This window comes from Carcharodon carcharias, chromosome 8 (genome assembly GCF_017639515.1).
Source record: "Carcharodon carcharias isolate sCarCar2 chromosome 8, sCarCar2.pri, whole genome shotgun sequence".
Classification (NCBI taxonomy): Eukaryota; Metazoa; Chordata; class Chondrichthyes; order Lamniformes; family Lamnidae; genus Carcharodon; species Carcharodon carcharias.
In genome coordinates this window covers 87687272-87706855 of record NC_054474.1, presented here as the reverse complement: position 1 = coordinate 87706855, position 19584 = coordinate 87687272, and the positions used below count along the sequence as shown (strand labels likewise).

The 19584-nt window shown below is 42.8% G+C and overlaps 1 protein-coding gene across 6 annotated transcripts in view; it reads right to left on the bottom strand.

The window, feature by feature from the left end:
* The window catches only part of LOC121281137 (janus kinase and microtubule-interacting protein 2-like), a 294067-nt gene that overhangs the window by 37220 nt on the left and 237263 nt on the right, over window positions 1-19584 (bottom strand). For all 6 annotated transcript variants that reach the window (XR_005943821.1, XM_041193858.1, XM_041193856.1 and 3 more), the window contains 3 exons: window positions 12558-12611; window positions 8077-8142; window positions 463-531 (listed from right to left, as the gene is read on the bottom strand). Coding sequence is in view for 5 of the 6 variants with exons in the window: in XM_041193858.1 (XP_041049792.1) it covers window positions 463-531; window positions 8077-8142; window positions 12558-12611 (189 nt within the window). In the remaining variant the exon portion in view is untranslated. The remainder of the gene's footprint in view (window positions 1-462; window positions 532-8076; window positions 8143-12557; window positions 12612-19584) is intronic.

The following is a 19584-nucleotide window of genomic DNA, read 5'->3' as shown; positions in this document are numbered from 1 at the left end:
ACACGAGCTATTTTTACTTTGTCCAGACAGCAGCCTTTTTCTTTGAGGCAAAACAATCAAAGATAATGGGGAGGACCAATTAGAGGTGAAACTGTTTCACTGGCCTTCATATGACAGCCCCAAGATTTCAACAGCCAGTGCCTGCCATGGTGAAAACAATATGGCCAGTCCCATCAACAGGTAGAGGTGGTGGGGGACGCTCAGTGAAGACAAGGCCATACATAGCTGTGAGGTGAGTGGCCTATTCACACGCAATGTCCACCTGGATGAGATAGTGGAGAGCTGCCACTGTACCAGAAAACATCAGCACCTTCAGCAGAGGAGTCAGAAAAAAGAAACACATTCCCAACTGTGTCAAGAAGTCCTGAAATATTGTAGCTGTAGCAGAATATTTAAATATTAGTGAGTGGCAAAAACATAACAGAATGTTCATCCAAATTCAGTGAGAATTATGTTTCTTACCATCTCAATTTCCAAGTCTATCATCTTCTGGTGTAGTGCAGCCTCAGTACCTTCAATCTGTTGTAGCCACTAGAGGGTGAGGAATGGCATAACATTAATACCAAATTCACAAAATAAGAGGCCTGGTCCACACCCTCTGGCTGGCACATCTGTGATTATAAGAGACTTGCAGCTCGCCCTCAGTTCTGAAAAAGCTTTCAAATAATTTATTTTGCATACCCTTATTCCATTACTTGATTTACTGGCTTATTTTGCATTAAACAGAATAAATTAAATCATTGTGACAATCCCAAACTGAGAAATCTAAAGTAGCTACTGGAAATCTTGACAAATTTGGTTATTCCTTGAGCTTTTTGGCAAATAGCTGAACCTTAACCTTAATAAAATGTCCTTAAGGCTAGATGGTGTGATATTATGATTAAACTGTGTTTAATTCAGACTTTGTATGGTATTTAAAATAAGCACTGTTTAACGTCAGATTCTGAAAGGACCCATAAATCATTAAGCTGGGAAAAACACATCCCAATCTGATATATGGTAAAGAAAAGTTAAGGAATACATGATAATTCATATCTAAAGTTCTTAGCTAACTACAAAATAATGTACCAGGTCCAGTGAGTGATGGAGGGCACCAGGTGCACCAGGCAGCATTCACTGCCTCTTTTATTGTTGATGCCACTTTGGTTATTGCTAGAGTTATTGTAACAGGAAGTCAGTGCAATGCACAGTTCAGACAGACACATTAGGGCACGTTGTCCTCTATGGGCACCAACTGAAAGCAGCTGCTCACATTTTCTCTCCTCCCAGCAGGAGGACTTCAAGACTCAGCCTTCCCACTGAGGGCTCTACACCTAACAAAGCATTGTGAGGGAGTCAGACTCCCACCACTGTCTGGGCCTCTGATAGTCGGCCATTCTGGGAAGTTCTACTTACAGACCTGGGGCACACATAGTAGTCATGAAGAGAGCAGTGTTAACAGGGTGTTAAAGTCAGGAATTGATGTCAGTGGGAATGAGGGGAAGGAGGTGCTGCTTTTCATTTTCACCTTCAAATGCAGAAAATATATGGAACAAATTCAACTTGAAGGCTGACATGGTAGCCATTATGGAGACATAGCCACAAGACTGTCAGGACCAGGAACAAAATATACCAGGTTACAAGGTCTCCAGGGAAGATGGGAAAAATGATATAGGGGGAGGAATAGCCTTTATGATTGAGGATAAAACCACTTTAATGATAAAGCAGGGTCTAATGAGAGGTAAGCAGGCAACAGAGACTTTATGGGTAGAATTAAGAAATAGAAAAGGATTTAAGACTGTAGAAGAAGCTGTCCATAACCCCTGGTAATAACTGTGACACAGTAACTTGTATAAATGCTGAGATTAGACAAGCATGTATCAAAGGCAGTGGTTGTAATGGGGACGTTTAACTTTCAGTAGGTGCCAATAGACGACAGCGCACCTTAATGTGTCTGTCTGAACTGTGCATTGCACTGACTTCCTGTTACAATAAAGCTAGCAATAGCCAAAGTGGCATCAGCAATAAGCAGGCTGGTACATGTCAGAAGGGTAGCGAATTTCTAGAGTGTGTCCAGGTAGTTTTCTGAAATTATATGACATCGAACCAACAAGGAGTAGCCCATATTAGATCTAGTAATGAGTCAGATTTTGTTAACAGCCTAACAGTGTGTGAACATTTATGTAATAGCAATCATAATACTAACAGGTTCACCATAATGTCTGAAAGGGAGAGAAACATGAAATATCTACTAAGATTCTAAATTTAGGTAAGGCTGACTTGAATGGGATGAGACAGAGATTTTGTCCACAGTAAACTGTGCAAATCTGTTGATAGGTAAAATGACAGAAGATCAATGGGAAGTGTTCAAAGAAGAATTTAAAGGATAGTTTATACCCCTAAAGGGCAAGAGTTCTGTTTGCCAGTATAGACAGCCATGGACAACTAAAGAGGTAAGAGACAACATAAAACTAAAAGCAAAAGCATATTTTAAAAAAAGCAAAATATAACACAGCTGCCAGCAAAAGGGAAGGATACAAAGAACACCAAAGGGTGACAAAGCAGATAGTAAGAGCTACAAAAAGGGAGTATGAAACAAAACTTGCAAGGGTCATCGAAATGAACACAAAAGGTTCACAACTGTATCATGAAAAAGAGGGTGTTCAGAAGCGTTGTGGGCCACTTTAACACGGACAAGGGTGATATTATCAATTATAATAAAGAAATAGCAGTCATTCAGAATTTCCACTAAGAATCATAGAATTGAAGATCAACAGGCAAAACTGTAATGAAACATTGACTGTCTTTAAAGAGGAGATGGTTCATGTACAGGTGAGGTACATTTCTACAAAGGAGAAATGTAAGACAAACAAAGTCGGAGCTACCTGGATGACAAAAGAGATAGAGTAAGATGAAGCATAAAAATGGTGCCCATGAAAAATGCCTGGTTCATTATAGTAATGAGAACCAGGCTGAATATAAAAAGTACAGAGCAGAAGTGAAAAAAAGTAATATGATGCAAAGAGTGATTATGAGAAGAGACTGGCAGTTAACGTGAAGAAGAATCCAAAAGTTTTCTATAGACATATAAATAGTAAAAAGGTAGTAAAAGGAGGAATGGGCTGACTGGGAACCAAAAAGGGATTTACACAGAGAGACAAATGGCATGGCTGAGCTACTAAATGAGTATTTTGCATCTGTCTTTACCAAGGAAGGCGATACTGCCAAAGCCATAGTGAAAATGGGGGTAGTTGAGACACTGGTTGAGCTAAAAATTGATAAAAAGCAAGTATTAGCTCTACTTAAAGTTGATAGATTTAGACCTAAGCAGATATCAAAGATGACTAGCACAGAGAAGGCAAATCCAGGCCATCAACTCAAATTACAACATGGCAATGAGGCACAGTGGCCCAAGTACAAATGATCAAGTTGCAAATTTAAGATAGGTATCAAGGTGTTCTTCTGCACACAAGGAGTAAACAACATGCAGAATGAATTGTCAGAAAGGAAAATGAACCAAGGGGCCATTTAACAGTTGAAGGGGGCAGTAGGTTCTTTCTGATGGGTGAGTTGAATGGCCTTTTTCATCTGTATCTATCAAATGGTTTTGTGTCATTTAAGGAATGACACCATTAAGCACAGACGACATGAGTGATGGCGCAATTTACATAAGTGTTTAAAGAAGATTTAGCAAAGCCTGTCAAAATGACAGGATTGCCTGAGCTTTCTGCCCCCGTTTACCTGTAAAGGTGGAAGTGGAGATGGGAGTGGTGGTGAGGCAAAAAGGGTCATTAAGTTCCTTTAATATAGATCTTCCCAGAGTGATAAAGAACAGTATAGATCTACTTGGAACAAAGGGTCTGTAAAAGTTGCAAGGATAATTATGAGTCCCAACTATCCTGAAAAAACCGAACCTGGTACAAATATTCTTTGCTTTGTACAATTATATTCCAGGGTGGTTGCTATCATATCTCTTTTCTGTTTTCAATTACTTAGACAGAAGTCAAATTATGTGTAGTTTCCACTGTAGTGCACTTCCCAAGTTACTTTGGAATTGCTGCTGAGCACTATTGTGTTTTTCATTTACTAATTCTAACCGTTTATTTGTTGTAGATGGATAATTGCTTGCACATTTCTGTCCAGATTACTCCTTATATTGTATGAACTTTATAATAGATTAGGCTGACAAAGCAAGCAATCGCTGACACCACTTCCATGTTTACAAAGTTGCTTCTCTTTTCTCCCTGCTTGTATTAAAGAATAATGACTGTCCTCGTCAGAAACCCATTTTTAGAATCAAATTGGTAAAGATTTTCAACATGGGAGAGCTCAGTGGCTCAGCATTTCATAGCCGGCTCCCCTTAGAGAACTGGACTTTAATCCAGATCAGACTGATGGATCATAAGCCTGATGTCTGCTGGCTGAAAGTATTTAATGTGGAATAAGTGTTGAACAGACTCAGCAAAATTCACAGTGAGCTCTAGCCCACAGCAGTGACAATCCTTTGCTTAATATCATTTAGTAATCTAGGGTAGAGGGAAAAGTGGCATATGGGTACAGAAAGAGAAGAATGGCTGCTTGACTGGATGGGGTGATTGGAAGTGGGAGGACATGTGATGGATCCTCCAGGAATATGATCAACTAGAATTGACAACCCTGGCTGAAGCGCACCCAAAAATGTGCTCTTACAGCATCCAACATGAAACAAGAGAAAGCATCACTGCCAATTCTGCACCACAGCCACTAGAGAGCACCACATCATTAAATTCTAGTAAACCCCAATTGCTGGGCCAGAACACAGCTCAATAACATTATCATATTAGTGCTGATTTAATCAGAATATAGTTTTAAACATGTTCAAATTGTATATTTAAAGAAATGAGAATTAGAAAGTCATAATTCAGGATTTTTGCAGAAGACATGGAATAGAAAAAACACCTTTGTGCGAAATGGCATTTGGGCGGTTTAACTGATAAAGAGACAAGTATTATTTATAATGTAATATGAGTATTATTAATATTAATATAAGCATTACTTATATGTTTCTGATTTATACATGGTTGTAGGAACCGGGTGGTCACTCAAACTCTATACTCAGATATTCCCATAATTTCTTGGCTAAAAGTAGCTGCACACAATATTGTCAAGTTGTCTTGTATGTGTGAGAACAGAACTGCTCAAATATTTTACAGAGTTAAAAAATGTTGTGAAATAATTACAAAGGTTAGGCACCCAGTAGATGTTGTACAATGCTTGCCTTCGTTCAACCTTGATTCTTTTATCCAAGAAAGACAAAACAAAAGATAAAAGTCTTCAGAAGACTAAAGTATTCAATAAGTTTACTTACTTTTGCAATGTACAAGACACATAGGGGTAAAGTTCAACTATGGGGCAGGGGGGAGGCGCACAAGATTGTTATAGACTCCCTTTCTGATGCAGTCAGTGTAAAGTAAAACTGGGCAGGAGTATAAAGACAGACAATCCACTACCACCTGCTTTGCATCTCCGATCACTTCCTTGTATTGTTCACCACTCACTTCCCCCTTCCAAACTTTGACCCCATATCTCCTTCCGCACCTGTCCCTGGTGAAAGTTATCCCCCAATAGACTTACAACTGTGATTTCAAAATTCCAACTATCCAGTCTTCGACCCTCTGTTCAACACAACATTTCTGCAGCTACTGATTTACTCAACCATGCACTCATCGCCACGTTTGACGTCCTAATTCAAACCAAATCTCTCTCCCTCACCCTGGCCATTTCCTCTGGTACAGCCCTCATCTTCACTCTCTTAAGTCCAAGGGATGCCGACTTGAAAGGATATGACACACAGCTGACAGCCATTCACCACCAGATGTGGCTGGATCATTGAAAACATTACTGGGTCTTATTCACATCTGCTAAAACTGCTCACTATTCCTGGATCATCCCAGAATGCAAAGATAATCCTGGCATCTTTTCTCAACTGCAGACTGTCTTCTTAGCTCCCACTCCCCTGTCCCCTGCACCCTCACCTCCAAAAAAAGTGCAAGGAGCTCGTGGGCTTCTTTGTCACTGAGATGGGGTCAAACTGATCAGCTACCTCTGCTATGTTCCTCCCTCCCACCAAACTGCCTGGCCAAACATCCTTTAATGTTCATCCTTGTCCCGGCCCTGAACTTGCATCTTTTTGTCGTTTCTCTCCAATCTCCCCTCATGCCCTCTCTGAACTCATCTTGTCCATGAGACCCACCACCTGTTCTCGTAATCCAACTCCCACCCAACTTTCCCTCCTGGCCCCCATGTTAGTCAATATGCTAACAGTTCTCTCTTTTCAGGTGTTGTCCCTCTGACCTTTAAATCTGCCATCATCACGGCTGTCCTCAAAAAACCAACCCATTTGTGGCTGCGCCTTATGTTTCTAGGCCCAATTTCTAGAATTGCTTCTCTACACCTCTCTACCTCACTTTCCTCCTTTAAAACACTCCTTTTTGACCAATCCTTTGGTCACCTTACCCAATATCTCATGTGGCTCAGTGTCATACTTTGTTTTGTAATGCTCCTGTGTACTGCTTTGGGACATTTTATTACATTAAAGGTGCTATATATAAGTTGTTGTTGTTGTTGCACAACATTGAATTTTACCCCCATAAAATCAAAGAGCAACTCAGACAGAACTTCTTCAGCAAAACATTGACTAACTTATCAGACAAACAGCCATCACAGGTGGGGCAAAGGGAAACTTTGAGAGGTTTCAAACAGGAAATAACAGCAACTTACAATCCTGAGCAAACAAACATGTACCATCTGCAGGAGTTGATGGCTTGTTAAAGGTTCCACATGGTGAAGAGATTCCGCACAGGAGGTGAGTGTGGCGGGGGTGCAGAGAGGCGGTGGGATGATGGGCTAACAAAATGGACAGATGGCCATCTCTTGTCCAAAATAAGCTACTGGTTAGGGGACTTCATAGAATGGATGTGGAGGTTATGGTGGAAAAAGAGGACTGTTAGAGGAGATGACTAAAAGCCAGGGTTCGAGAGGCTTCTGAAAGTGAGATTGGAAGTGGAGGGGTGCAGGGAGAGTGTTCCCGGGTGTGGGGCCAGGAAAGATGAAGGTCCCACCAACAAGGGTGAAGGGCAGGGAGTGGCAGATATAACAGGTGCATGAGTTGGCAAAGTGGAGGGTAAGCACTGTATTGCAGTTGTATGGTGGAGGCAAGGCCATGGAGTAATTTGTAAATAATCATAAAGATTCAACACTTGGCTAGGCCTTTATTGCAGGTGAGAATTAGGGCAGCAAAGTTTTGAATAAAGCAGGGTTTTTGTAGGATGAAGCACCAGAGATTGCTGAGAGTTCCACCTAAGATTGCACACAACTGGCTTCAGCTTGAGCAAGCAGCTGGAGGGTGGGTTAGGGGCCAAATGGGGCTAGGGCTAATGTGATGAGATTTTGGTGGAAGTCAAATTTAGAACCTTAGGTCTTAATAATGTTTAATTAAAGAGAAATCTGGCTCATCTAGGACTTGATGTCAGAGGACAGTCAGGCAGCTCCCGGGGTGAAATTTTACAGCCCTGTCATGAGAGATGTGGGGCCGTAAAAAGCGATGAGCTGTTCAAAGCTCCACTGACTTTGATGGGACCATAAAACTACCCCCACCATCTCTCAGTGTAGCATTCTCATGGTCCAAAGGTTGTTAATCATGACTCATGTCATGACATCACTATGGGGCAAGGTGAGGAAAGTGTACACAGAAAGTGTAAGCCAGGGTTTCACAAATGTGCAGTCCGTAATCACAGACTGCACACCCATGATTTACCAAGATGTGCATCCTGTGAGTGCTGCTTCCTGCTTGGAGTGCTGGAGCACAAAATTACCCCTAGTAAGTACAAGGAAGTAATTGATCATATTCCTGCCGTATGTTCACACACAAGTTTTGCCTTGGGAATCGGCAGATAATTATTCAGAGTGGAATACCTTGGATCTTCACTGCTTTGAGCTTAACTTGTAACCTTCCCTGAAGAACTTGGGCACAACACAAACAGGAACTTTCCATGTTTTATTCAGGGTGTCACTCCCTCAAAGAATCAGAAATACCAACAAACAAATATTTAACTCTACCTTCTCTGCCAAAGACAGCACAGTGCTCGCCTGGATAATTGCTACTTGCTCTTCATTTCTTAGATTCTAGAAAAGAAATATTAATAGATAAGCGTTGCAATATGAAATACATATGCATTGTACAGATAGATTAATTTATTTTTATTCTTTCATGGGTTGAAGGCATTGCTGCAAGGTCAATATCTGTTGCCCATCCCTAACTGCCCTCGAGGAGGTGATTGTGAGTTGCCTTCTTGAACTGCTGCAATTTATGTGGTGTAGGTACACCCACAGTGCTGTTAGGAACAGAGTTCGAAGATTTTCACTCAACGAAAGTGAAAGAATAGTGATATAGTTCAAAGTCAGGTGGTGAGTGGCTTGGAGAGGAACTTGCAGGTGGTGCAGGTGTTCCCATGTGTCTGCTGCCCTTGTCCTTCTAGGTAGAGGTTGCAGATTTGGAACGTGCTGCTTAAGGAGCCTTGATGAGTTGTTGTAATGCATCTTGTAGATGGTACACGTTGCTGCTACTATGCATTGGTGGCGAAGGGAGTGAATGTTCAATGTGTTTTAATGGGGTGCCAATTAAGCAGACTGTTTTGTCCTGAATAGTGATGAGTTTCTTGAGTGTTGTTGGAGCTGCACTAATCCAGGCAAGTGTATTCCATCACACTCCTGATTTATGCCCTGTAAACAGGCTTTGGGAATCAGGAGGTGAATTACTTCCCAGCCTCTGACTTGCTTTTGTAGCAGTATTTATATAGCTGGTCCAGTTAAAATCCTGATCAATGGTAACCCCAGGATGAAAAAGCAGTTAGAAAAAAAAATATTCAAGATATATTACTGAATGCAATTCAACTGCAAACTGTCTGACAATTAATATAAAATAAGAAAAATCAGTCAAAATTGTTCAACTTCATAAATTGAAGCCTACACTGAAATATGAGGCACACCTTTCTCTTGATTGAACAATCCTATTGTGTGCCAGGAAACCACATGCTCACAGCCCCTGATTTTTATCTCTAAATTACTGGATGGGAGATTGAAAATATAAGCTAGTGATTTCCCCAGCAACACTTGCATTCAGTGCTGTCACATACCTCAAGCACCTGGACAGGGAATAAGTCTTGCAGGAACACATAGGTTTTGTTTATCTGAAGCACACTTCATGCAAACTCCATTCATAGATACAACACCTTTCAATGGAAAATATATCATTTGCTGGTTGCAATGTATAATTAAGAGCCATCATCAAAGTGCCCGACTGTTTTGTTGTTGTGAATTCGCGAAGCAAATTTTATTTTCCCCTTCAGCATTAGATGAGTGGTTAAAGTTTAAATATCACATACGGCAGCACAGGCTTGAATGTTTAAAGTAAAATCCAGGTGAAATTTCATTGTTACTTCGATCTTCATCAGGGCTTTGTTAGCTAAGATTAAAGGGCAACGACTGAGATTAAATGGGCAACTAACCAGGTACACTGCAAAAGGTGTAAAGTGAAGATTTTCATAAGGATCATGTCCTCTTTCCCCCATATGTACACACGATCTTTTGTTTGCAGAAAGAAGCATTGGCAGAGAGATAACTGGCTTTCTCTGTAGTAAAAGGGAAATAATCCAGCCAAGTCTTCGTATATTGCTTAATGTGCAACTCCAAGTTGCCAACTCAAGGCCTGCATTAGCAAAGGCCGGGGTGCAACTTGCCTGCCTACTCATGCAAGGAAACACATATTGCTTCAGTGTGTGCAAGGACTTTCCATCTGACTTTAACTGTGCCATTGCAAGCAAAGGCACCATGGAGAAATCAAACCCTTTCCCACAGGGAAGGGAAAAAAGAAAGTGAGATGGGCATAGAGGAATTAACCCTCTTCACTTCTGCAGAGCAGCCATAATGGGAAAACTGGATTCATCCTGACTCTGTCAGCAAAGAGAGACTAAAGGATGGGAGAAAATATGAGAGAAGAATAAACTAGTTTCATTATTAAAACCATAGACTATTCTATCCATTGGTTGATTTGCCTTTGGGGATAAGCTCAAGTCCTTTTGTTTTTCCTCAAGCACAAAGCTCCTCCTCTAGGGGGCAATAAAGCTTCTTGTCCTCTCACACTTCCCCCATTTTCAAAGAGAGGGTCTGACCGCAAACAATATGGTAGAATCCCGTCTACTTCCTTCTTGATAGACAGTTAGCATTACTCTTGTTCAGATTTTCAGCTCTCCTCACACTTTAAGCTCTTTCATGGCAGAGTGGGGAAACAGTTTTTGACATGAAACAACTAAAATGACTCAGGTGCGTCCAGAATTATTGTGGGCAATTTTCTCGAGTGCTCACCCCTTACTGATGGTGGGAGCATGGAAGCACAAGTAGTGTTGGCAATAATAATTAACTATTTGAATTAATAAGCTGGTCTTTTACCAGCTTCGGTCTCTTGCAATGTAACCCCCCCCCCCAAGAAAATAAAATCAAGCCACTAAATGCAGTCATATTTTCCTCTGCAAATTCAAAGGACAATAGTTCCAGTCTTAGGGCTGTTTTCTTGCCTCTAAATTTTTCCCATCCCCTGTCGAATGCGCAGAATCCCAGATGGTCTGTGGTTCACTGGTGCCAGCTGCCCTTTAGCCCCATGCGTGAAATTGAGCCAAGACACCAAGGAGATAAATTTCCATTTCAGTGGGGGCACAAAATGGGCAGTTGTAATGCAGTGCTTGCCAGTCATACGGCCTGCACCGCTTTCTTTGCTATTACCTGAATGAAAAGGGAAATCGAGCAGGAATTATGAGTGGTCCATCCACTACTGCCCATTTTGCTGTTCACCCTCAATGAAGTTGAATTTTACTAACTCCCACCATGGAGTGCATCACATCCGATTTTGATCCCATTCACATTAGGTATCCACACACATACATATTCAAATTGGTGGGGTGGCAGGGAACTCAATGCTAACGAACAGCAGTAACTCAACCAGATTTTTCCCAGCTATTATTCAGCAGTGTACAGGTCAATTGATGTCCTTTAACCAATTTCCCAACTGGGAGCAACTAACTTACTAGAGAAAAAACAAAAATAAAAACAAAAAACTGCGAATGCTGGAAATCCAAAACAAAAACAGAACTACCTGGAAAAACTCAGCAGGTCTGGCAACATCGGCGGAGAAGAAAAGAGTTGACGTTTCGAGTCCTCATGACCCTTCGACAGAACTAGGTGAATCCCAGGGAGGGTTGAAATATAAGCTGGTTTAAGGTGGTGGTGGTGGGGGTGGGGGTGGGGGGGGTGGTGTTGGGTGGGGGGAGAGAAGTGGAGGTCCACTTCTCTCCCCCCAACCAAACCACACCCCCCCCCCGCCCCCCCCACCCCTCCCACCACCCCCAAACCCACCCACCACCACCTTAAACCAGCTTATATTTCAACCCTCCCTGGGATTCACCTAGTTCTGTCGAAGGGTCATGAGGACTCGAAACGTCAACTCTTTTCTTCTCCGCCGATGCTGCCAGACCTGCTGAGTTTTTCCAGGTAATTCTGTTTTTGTTTTTAACTTACTAGAAACACAGGGGTGAACTTACAAGCTTCTCACACAGTCCCCCCCAAGCAACGAACTATCGCCATCACGGTGGCTGCAGCTAGGTTCCACTGGGCCTACTGTTGGGTAACTGGACTGGTCCTTTTTGTCAGGCCCATTTAGCATGTAAACTGTCCTCCTATAATACATATAGGATTGTGGTTGTCATTTCTCAACTAAACTGGGTGGCGCGAGGACATGTACACAGTATCAGCTGGCGACCTGATTCAAAGGCAAGTTCTTCTTGAAATTTACTAACCTCCGCCCAAAAATGTCAACAGGCTATCTGTCCATGGAGTGCATAACACCCAAGTTTGACCCCATTTATATTTGGTATCCACACATGTACATTTACAACTGGGGTAGGTGGGGAGAACTGGTGAATATCACTAACTATTGTGATCAGGCCCAGAGCAACAGTAATACTTCATCAAGCTTCACAAAAAACTGCCAGGAATGCTGCCAGTCCAGCTTCCCTCCTTCCAGACATCAGAACAACCCATTCACACCCCTTACCTCCACCAATGGATCTACCATATTCTAGGTCATAGAACTGGTAGGGTGGGCGGGCTGGCCTGGAGTCAGTGGGCTGTCCCTAAGGTGCTCAATCTCAGGCTGCATCCTGCCATCCTGATGCTAATGAGGGAGTAGAAAGGGCCACACCTGTCAGGCAGCAGAAGCAAAATGCCCGCAGTCCGCTCAGGGAAGTGTTGGAGGCAGGGGGTATCCACCCCTTGTAACTTCAGTTCCTCACTGGACAATAGATGGCAATGTATTTAGCCACTGAGCAATGAATTAGGGGTTGATGCCAATGAGACATGGACTCATGTACTGATAATGCAAAGCAAGAGTGGACAGATCTTCTGTTATAAAGGGAGCCCTCAATAGAGAAATTGCAATAGCAAGATTTTACTATGATTATACAACTTTGTGAGGAAAAATAAACACTTACCCCATTATCTCCTAGTATGTCCAGCTGTTTAATGAGGTCATGAATGGAGACATCCTGTGAAGTAAATTATTCCAAAGATATTTAGCTGGCTAATTATTACAAAAGTCAAGTACAAATCAAACAACATAATTAAGTTTTCATTCATTGTTACATTAATGTAAGATCCACACACAAAATATACAAGGAGCTGGCATGTTTTGGGGATGGGTGAGAGAATATGGAGCTGGATAGCATAACATTGCTGTTGACTTAATGCACGGCTCGATGCCATACTCTGTTTCATTCTGCGTCTGTGAATCATCTTGGGGTGTTTCATTATGTTAGGGCATTATAAAAATGTAAGTTGTTGTTCAATAGCGGTGTTAGTGCCAAGGCCACCAGAAAGACTTGCAAAGGAATGAGCTACTCTTGAGTGTGCTGGTGGAAACTGCAACACCACCTGGAGGTACCATGGTAGACATGCAGATTTACTTTAGAAATTGTCACAAGCATATGGAAAACTGGTGGATTTGTGAACCTAATATTAAGGTGTGCTGGAACCTGGACTTGTGTTTGAATCTAGCTAAGGCTAAAGTGATGGAAGTCCCCCTTCTGTTGGCAGCATATTGTTTCTGAGTCCCAGAGTACACAACAGGCAGGCCACAAGAATGTTTGGGAGAAGATACGGGAAGATTACATTTGATGGATTAGGAGTCACTTTTTTGAGATTGAGGTTGAAGCATGGGGCAAGGCACAGGAGCCTTTTCTCTCTATCTAACCTATGGTACATCTAACCTATGAATGCTTGAAGCTGACACTGCAAACAAGTTTTCCATTCCTTGCTACTTTGGGGGCACTCTTGCCCCAACACTGAAGGTCCAGCACTTTACCTAGGATCTGAAATGATACTTAAGTGAGGTATGCTTTCAAAGTTCTACCAATATTCACCCCTCAAACAACAGTGAAAAACAAATTAACTGCTCAACATATGGGATCTTTCTTCCAAAGTGGCTGCTGTCTTTGTCCACACAACAACAATTTTTGAATTCAGAAGTGAACCAATTTACATGAAGTTCTAAGAGATATGATAAGGAGTTATGTAAATGTCTTTGTCTTTTTATTCTTCATTTTGACAAGCACAAAGATAGTTGATAAAGATGTAAAATAGATGTCAATAGATGATCTTGTATTTTCAATGATCATCTTTCAAATGATCAATGTTGCAATCTGTTATTGCGCAATCTGCTGGTGCTGTAGGTTTTTTAAAATCACCATCTGCAACACTTCTGCATAACTAGAAGAATTTGATGGAGAGATATCAGAAGCTTGACACCATGCCCATCTGGTTATAAGTCACAAGAACACACTTGGGGCAGAATTTTGCCCTTGACGGGCGGGCTCAGTGGGGTGGGCAGAAGGTGTCACTTCTGCCCCTGACAGTGCAAAATGAGTGCAGCACAAACTACATCAAAGGATATGAAAATTGCAACCAGTGTGGGGGTCAGTCCTTAAGTAAGAACACATTTAACTTAAAGTGAGACAACATTAAAGGGTCAAATGGCTGTACTGCAAAAGATGGTTTGTAGTGGTAATCGCCAAAATTGGCCCAAGTTTCATATTCCAGGAGCCAACAGAAACTTTAACTGAGCTTTTATAACAAGCTGGGAGATGAAACAAAATTATTCAAGTAGAGACACAGACCATGGATCGATCTCATGAATGTGTTAACATAGAAACAGCTGGTGCAATCAGACCACATAATACTTTATGTTTGCCCAAATCTAAGTGACAGTCTTGACTTTTGAACCCCTGTAGCCAAGCTGTTAACAGGATTTTAAAAATGGCGACCACAGTTCTAATGCATCCCCACATCCCTTGGAAATGTTAATCTCAAAAGTATTTCAGTAGCTAAACTCATTCACTAACCTGATGATGCTGATAAGCCCAGAATAATCCCCATCAAAACACCTTTATAAGTTAATGGGCTATTCACAAACCCAGCATGTGGAATTGAAACAAGATTTAGGATGTTACAATCTAAAGGGTGGAGATGGGGTGGGTGGGGTTACATCAATCATTGTCACGGGTACTTAGGGACAGAGGTCTGCATTTTTCGCCCAGACTTGGCCTCCTCAGAAATGCGAAGCATACCTTTTCTTAGGGTCCCTCTTCGTAGTGCAGGAGTGTTGGGGGAAGCCAAGCCATGCCCCCTTTTATGGCACCAGCTGCAGTATTCAGGTAAGTTTAAATATCCAAAGCCACTTTGAGAAGCTACCGTAAGAAGGGAAGTGCATAAGCTAAGTGGGTGAGGGGGTAGCGCGGTAGGTAAGTGGGTGAGGGTGTAGCGTGGTAGGTAAGTGGATGATGGGGTAACTTGGTAGGTAAGTGGATGACAGGTAGAGCGGCAGGTAAATGGATGGGGTTGAGCGCAGCAGGTAAGTGGGTAAGGGGGTAGCGTGGCAGGTAAGTGGGTGTAGGGTTAGGATGACAAATAAATGGGTGAGGGGGTAGCGCAGCAGGTAAGTGGGTGACTTGCAAGGGTAACTGCGGGCAGGATTAATCATCCCCACAGATGGAAAGATATTTCTTAAGGAATTATCAGGGTGAGTACTGTTTGAAATTAAGGAGAGTTGAAGGGAATAGAATGGCCCAGAACTTCGGATCTCCAGATGGTCACCCTGGAGATACCTTCTAAGATGCACTGGGGACATCTCAGAAGTCCCCATACACTGACTGCATGGGAATTGCCCTGGAGGTTTGGACTTCCGATGGGGATTTCCTCTGCGTCTGGAACCCTCGAAAACTCTGAGTAAAAGTCAGAGAGTTCAGATGGTTCTGACTCATTTACCAGAAATAATTACCCAGGAAAAGTTAGAAAGATTAAAACCAGTTCTAACCACTGGGTAATTATACTACTGATCCTCGACTCCCCACTGGAATCCCTAACCTCCCCAACCCATCTACCCCTGACCCGGCCACCCTCTGACCCCCCGACTATCCCCGTATTCCGTCCCCAACCCAACTTTCCTTCCGACCCAACTTCCCTCCCGACGCACCCTGCCCCCTCACTACCCACCTGCTATCTTGCCCCTTCACCCACTTACCTGCCACCTGACCCTCTCACCCACTTACCTTCTCGCTGTAGTTTCTCAAAGTGGCTTTGAGATATTTAAACTTGTCAGATTATGGCAGCTAGTACCATAAAAAGGGGGCGAGAAATGCAGAGTTCCAGTGCAAGGTAAGTAAATAGAAGAAGAGTGGCAATTCAACAGTGATTTCCAATCTTCGGAAGATTCAGCCCCATATGTGAGTTTTGATTGAAAATTGAAGGGGGCAGGGTACAGACATTTGTATGTTATCCATGGTATAATAAACAATTAAAAGAATATGGAGTTGTGCTAAGTTGTGAGGCTTGACCATTTTACCCAACCCAGACATATTCAGGTTAGACTCTGGAATTGGAGCATAAGAGGGAAGGTGCAGGTGCACTACCAAAGCAGTATAGCACAGTTAGAACAGTGAGGGTAGGGTGATAATGACAGAGGTAAAAGTTCATTCTCATAGAAGCCAAGAGACAAATCAGATCACTAAACCCTAATACATCTCAGATTCCAGCTGGCTATTCAAAATCAAATAAGTATCCTAACTCATGGCAACACAGTCACTACAGGCTAAGTGTCTGCTAAGTACACTTGAAGTCACAGTTAAAGATAAGGTTTGTTTTTGATAACATCCAATTATTGCTGGATATGTCTGTGTGTAGCATTTAAATATAAGTTTTATTACCCAGCAGAATATACGTCCAATGTTATTGTTAAGCAATATAGGAGAAAGGGACAGACATGCAGCTTGCTGTAGAGATAAGTACATTAAATTCCTCAGAATGACTGGGCAGGATGCCAAGTGGCCTGTGGGACAGCTGTGTCTGACAATTCCTTCTCAGCAGAGTGAGCCAGGTGGCTGGGAGTTTTCTGGTAGTGTGTGCACTCAGATTCTGAGTAATCTGCCAAGAGTGTGAGATAGAACTACAGAACCAGAGTTGTGGCACAGAATACAATCATTCGGCCCATCATTGTCTGTGTCAGCTCTCAGCTAGATTAATCCAAAACTCATCCCATTGTCCTGTTCTCTTCCCCTTAACCCTTTTTAAAAAAAAAATTTGTATGACAGTGAGACATACCTTCCATCTCTAGTAACCCAGTGCAATGCAGCCCAGGTAACGTAGAGGTAGTGATCAGAGCACGGAAGGTAGCCTTTTAGCCCATCCTGCCTGAGCTGGCTCTTTGAAAGAGCTATGAAAGAGTCCCACTCCCCTGTTCTTTCCTTGTGAACTTGTACTTTTTTTCCCCCTTCAGCTACTTATTTGATTCCCTTTTCAAAGTTACTGTCGAATCAGCTTGCACCACACTTTCAAAAAGTGCATTCTAGATCACACCAACTTGCTACGTGAAAAGAAAATTACCTCATGCCACCACACTTCTTTTGCTAATCACATTACATCTGCCTCCTCTGGTTACTGACACTTTTGCCACTGGAAACCATTTATCCTTATTTACTCCACCACAACCCTTCATAATCGTGAACAACTCTGTCAAATTTCTTCTTAACCTTTTCTGCTCCAGTGAGATTAACCTCAGCTTCTTCAGTTTCCCTCCACACAACTCAAGTCCCTCATCCCTGGCATCATTCTCATAAATCTCTTCCGCACCGTCTTGAAGGCCTTGACATTCTTCCAAATGTGTGGTGCCCAGAGCTGAACACAATATTCCAGCTGAGGCCGAACCAGTGTTTTATAAAGATCTAGCATAAATTTTAGAGTTTTGTACTTTATGCCTCTACTTATAAAGCCACGTTCAAAGATTTGTATTCATTTGCCCACCTTCACTGACCCCACCGCCCCAAGTTTCTCTGTTACTGTCCCTTTAAAATTGTACCAGTTAGTTAGTATAATCTCTCCTCATTCTTCCTGCCAAACTGTATCACTTAACACTTCTCCAAATTAAATTTCATCTGCCAGGTGTCTGCCGATTTCACCAGTTTCTTTATGTCCTTCAGACGTCTGTTACCATCCACCTCATAGTTTACTACAGCTCTGAGATTTCTGCTATCTGCAAACTTTCAAATTATGCATTGGATACCCAAGTTCAGATCATTAATACACAATCAGAAAGAGAAGTTATCCTAATACCAATTGGGAAACGCCACAATATACTTGCCGCCAGTCTGGAAAACAACTGTTCTTTGCTTTCTGTCCATTAGCCAATGTAGTGTCAACACTAGCACAGCCCCTTTAATCCCACGGGCTTCAATTTTAAAAGGTGCTTTTGACTGATTGTACGCAGAAGTCAAAATAGAGTTGGCTCTTTGTATTATTGCTTCCTATTACTACACAAGTAAAAGCAAAGCTAATGCTTAAAACCCTAAAAAGCAGTTTACCAAGAAGCACACTGTTTTGATGCATGTGTCACAGTTTTAATACTTACATCAGTAAGGGATTACAGTAATATTCACAACTCTTGTTTTTGGAATGCATTGCTGACGGTGCAGTGGGCGATGATTCTCTGCAGACTTTTAAAAGAGAGCTGGACTAGCTCTTGATTAGGCAGATTGCATCATTTAAGGGGAGATGATGGTGTAATGGTAATATCACTGGACTAGTAATCCAAAAACCCAGGCTAATGCTCTGGAGACAGGGGTTCAAATTAATAAACCTGGAATTAAAAGCTAGTCTCAGTAACGGTGACAATGAAATTATCACTGATTGTGGTAAGAACCCATCTGGTTCACAAATGTCCTGCAGGGGAGAAAATCTGTCATCCTTACCTGTTCTGACCTGGATGTGACTCCAGACATGCAGCAATGTGGTTGACTCTTAACTGCCTTCTGAAATGGCCTAGCAAGCCACTCAGTTCAAGTGTTGGGCAACAAATGCTGGCCTTGCCAGTGATGCCCACATCCCAAAAATGATTTTTTTTTTAAATCAGAGGTAGGTGGCTTAGCAAATCACACAGGTCCATGTGATCACTTGTATTGGTTTGATCAGCTGAAGAGGTTGGAGAGCAATTGGCCAGAGTGTTTTTGCTTATTGGACCTGGGTTTTGCCTCTCTCAGGCGATTACCTGGTTGCTAAGAGGGAATGGGAGGGGTAGAAAGTGGCCAGTCACCATGCTCGGGATATCACAAATGTTGTTCAGGTTTGATGGACCATTTGGGCTATTCTTGCCCGTCAATTGCCCGTCAGAAGAGATTTATGAGAGTGATGCCAGGGATGAGGGACTTGAGTTGTGTGGAGGGAGACTGAAGTAGCTGAGGTTAAACTCACTGGAGCAGAAAAGGTTAAGAAGAAATTTGACAGAGCTGTTCACGAGTATGAAGGGTTGTGATGGAGTAAATAAGGATAAATGGTTTCCAGTGGCAAAAGGGTCAGTAACCAGAGGAGGCCAGAATTTTCCGTTTGCCAGTCGGGCGGACCAGACCAATTCGGCGGCAGGCGGGCGGCCGATTGTCGCTGAAGAAATGGGCCCCGCCGCCATTTTCCGCGAGTGGGCCAATTAAGGCCCGCCCCGCGGGTAAGTGACTCCTGTGGAGAATGGGAAAATAGTCGCGGGGGCAGGCGGACTCAGACTGCCTGTTCTAATGGGGAACCGGCAATCTGCATAAAGAGTGGCCAGGTAGCCTGCTTGAGGCCGTGCACCATAGCCACTCGGGGAGAGAGGGAGGGAGGTGCAAGTGGAGAGCAGCGTGAGCAGGAGGAGGAGGGCAGGCTGCAGGAGAGGCCAACGGGGGGCCACTGTGCCCCCCCGATTTTCAGAAGCATGCCTTGCTGTCTTCCTGCAAGAGGTGGGCATCCGTCAGCACCTTATGTATCCGGAGGATGGGAGGAGGAGGAGGGCCCCCTTTTCACCAGCCAGGCATGGGAGGAGGTGAGTGATGCTGTAAGTGCCCATGATGATGTGCGGCGCACTGGCACACAGTGCAGGAAACGATTCAATGATTTGCTGCACTCTGAACGGGTGAGTACCATGTCTGTCTTGGCCATTTGACCCAG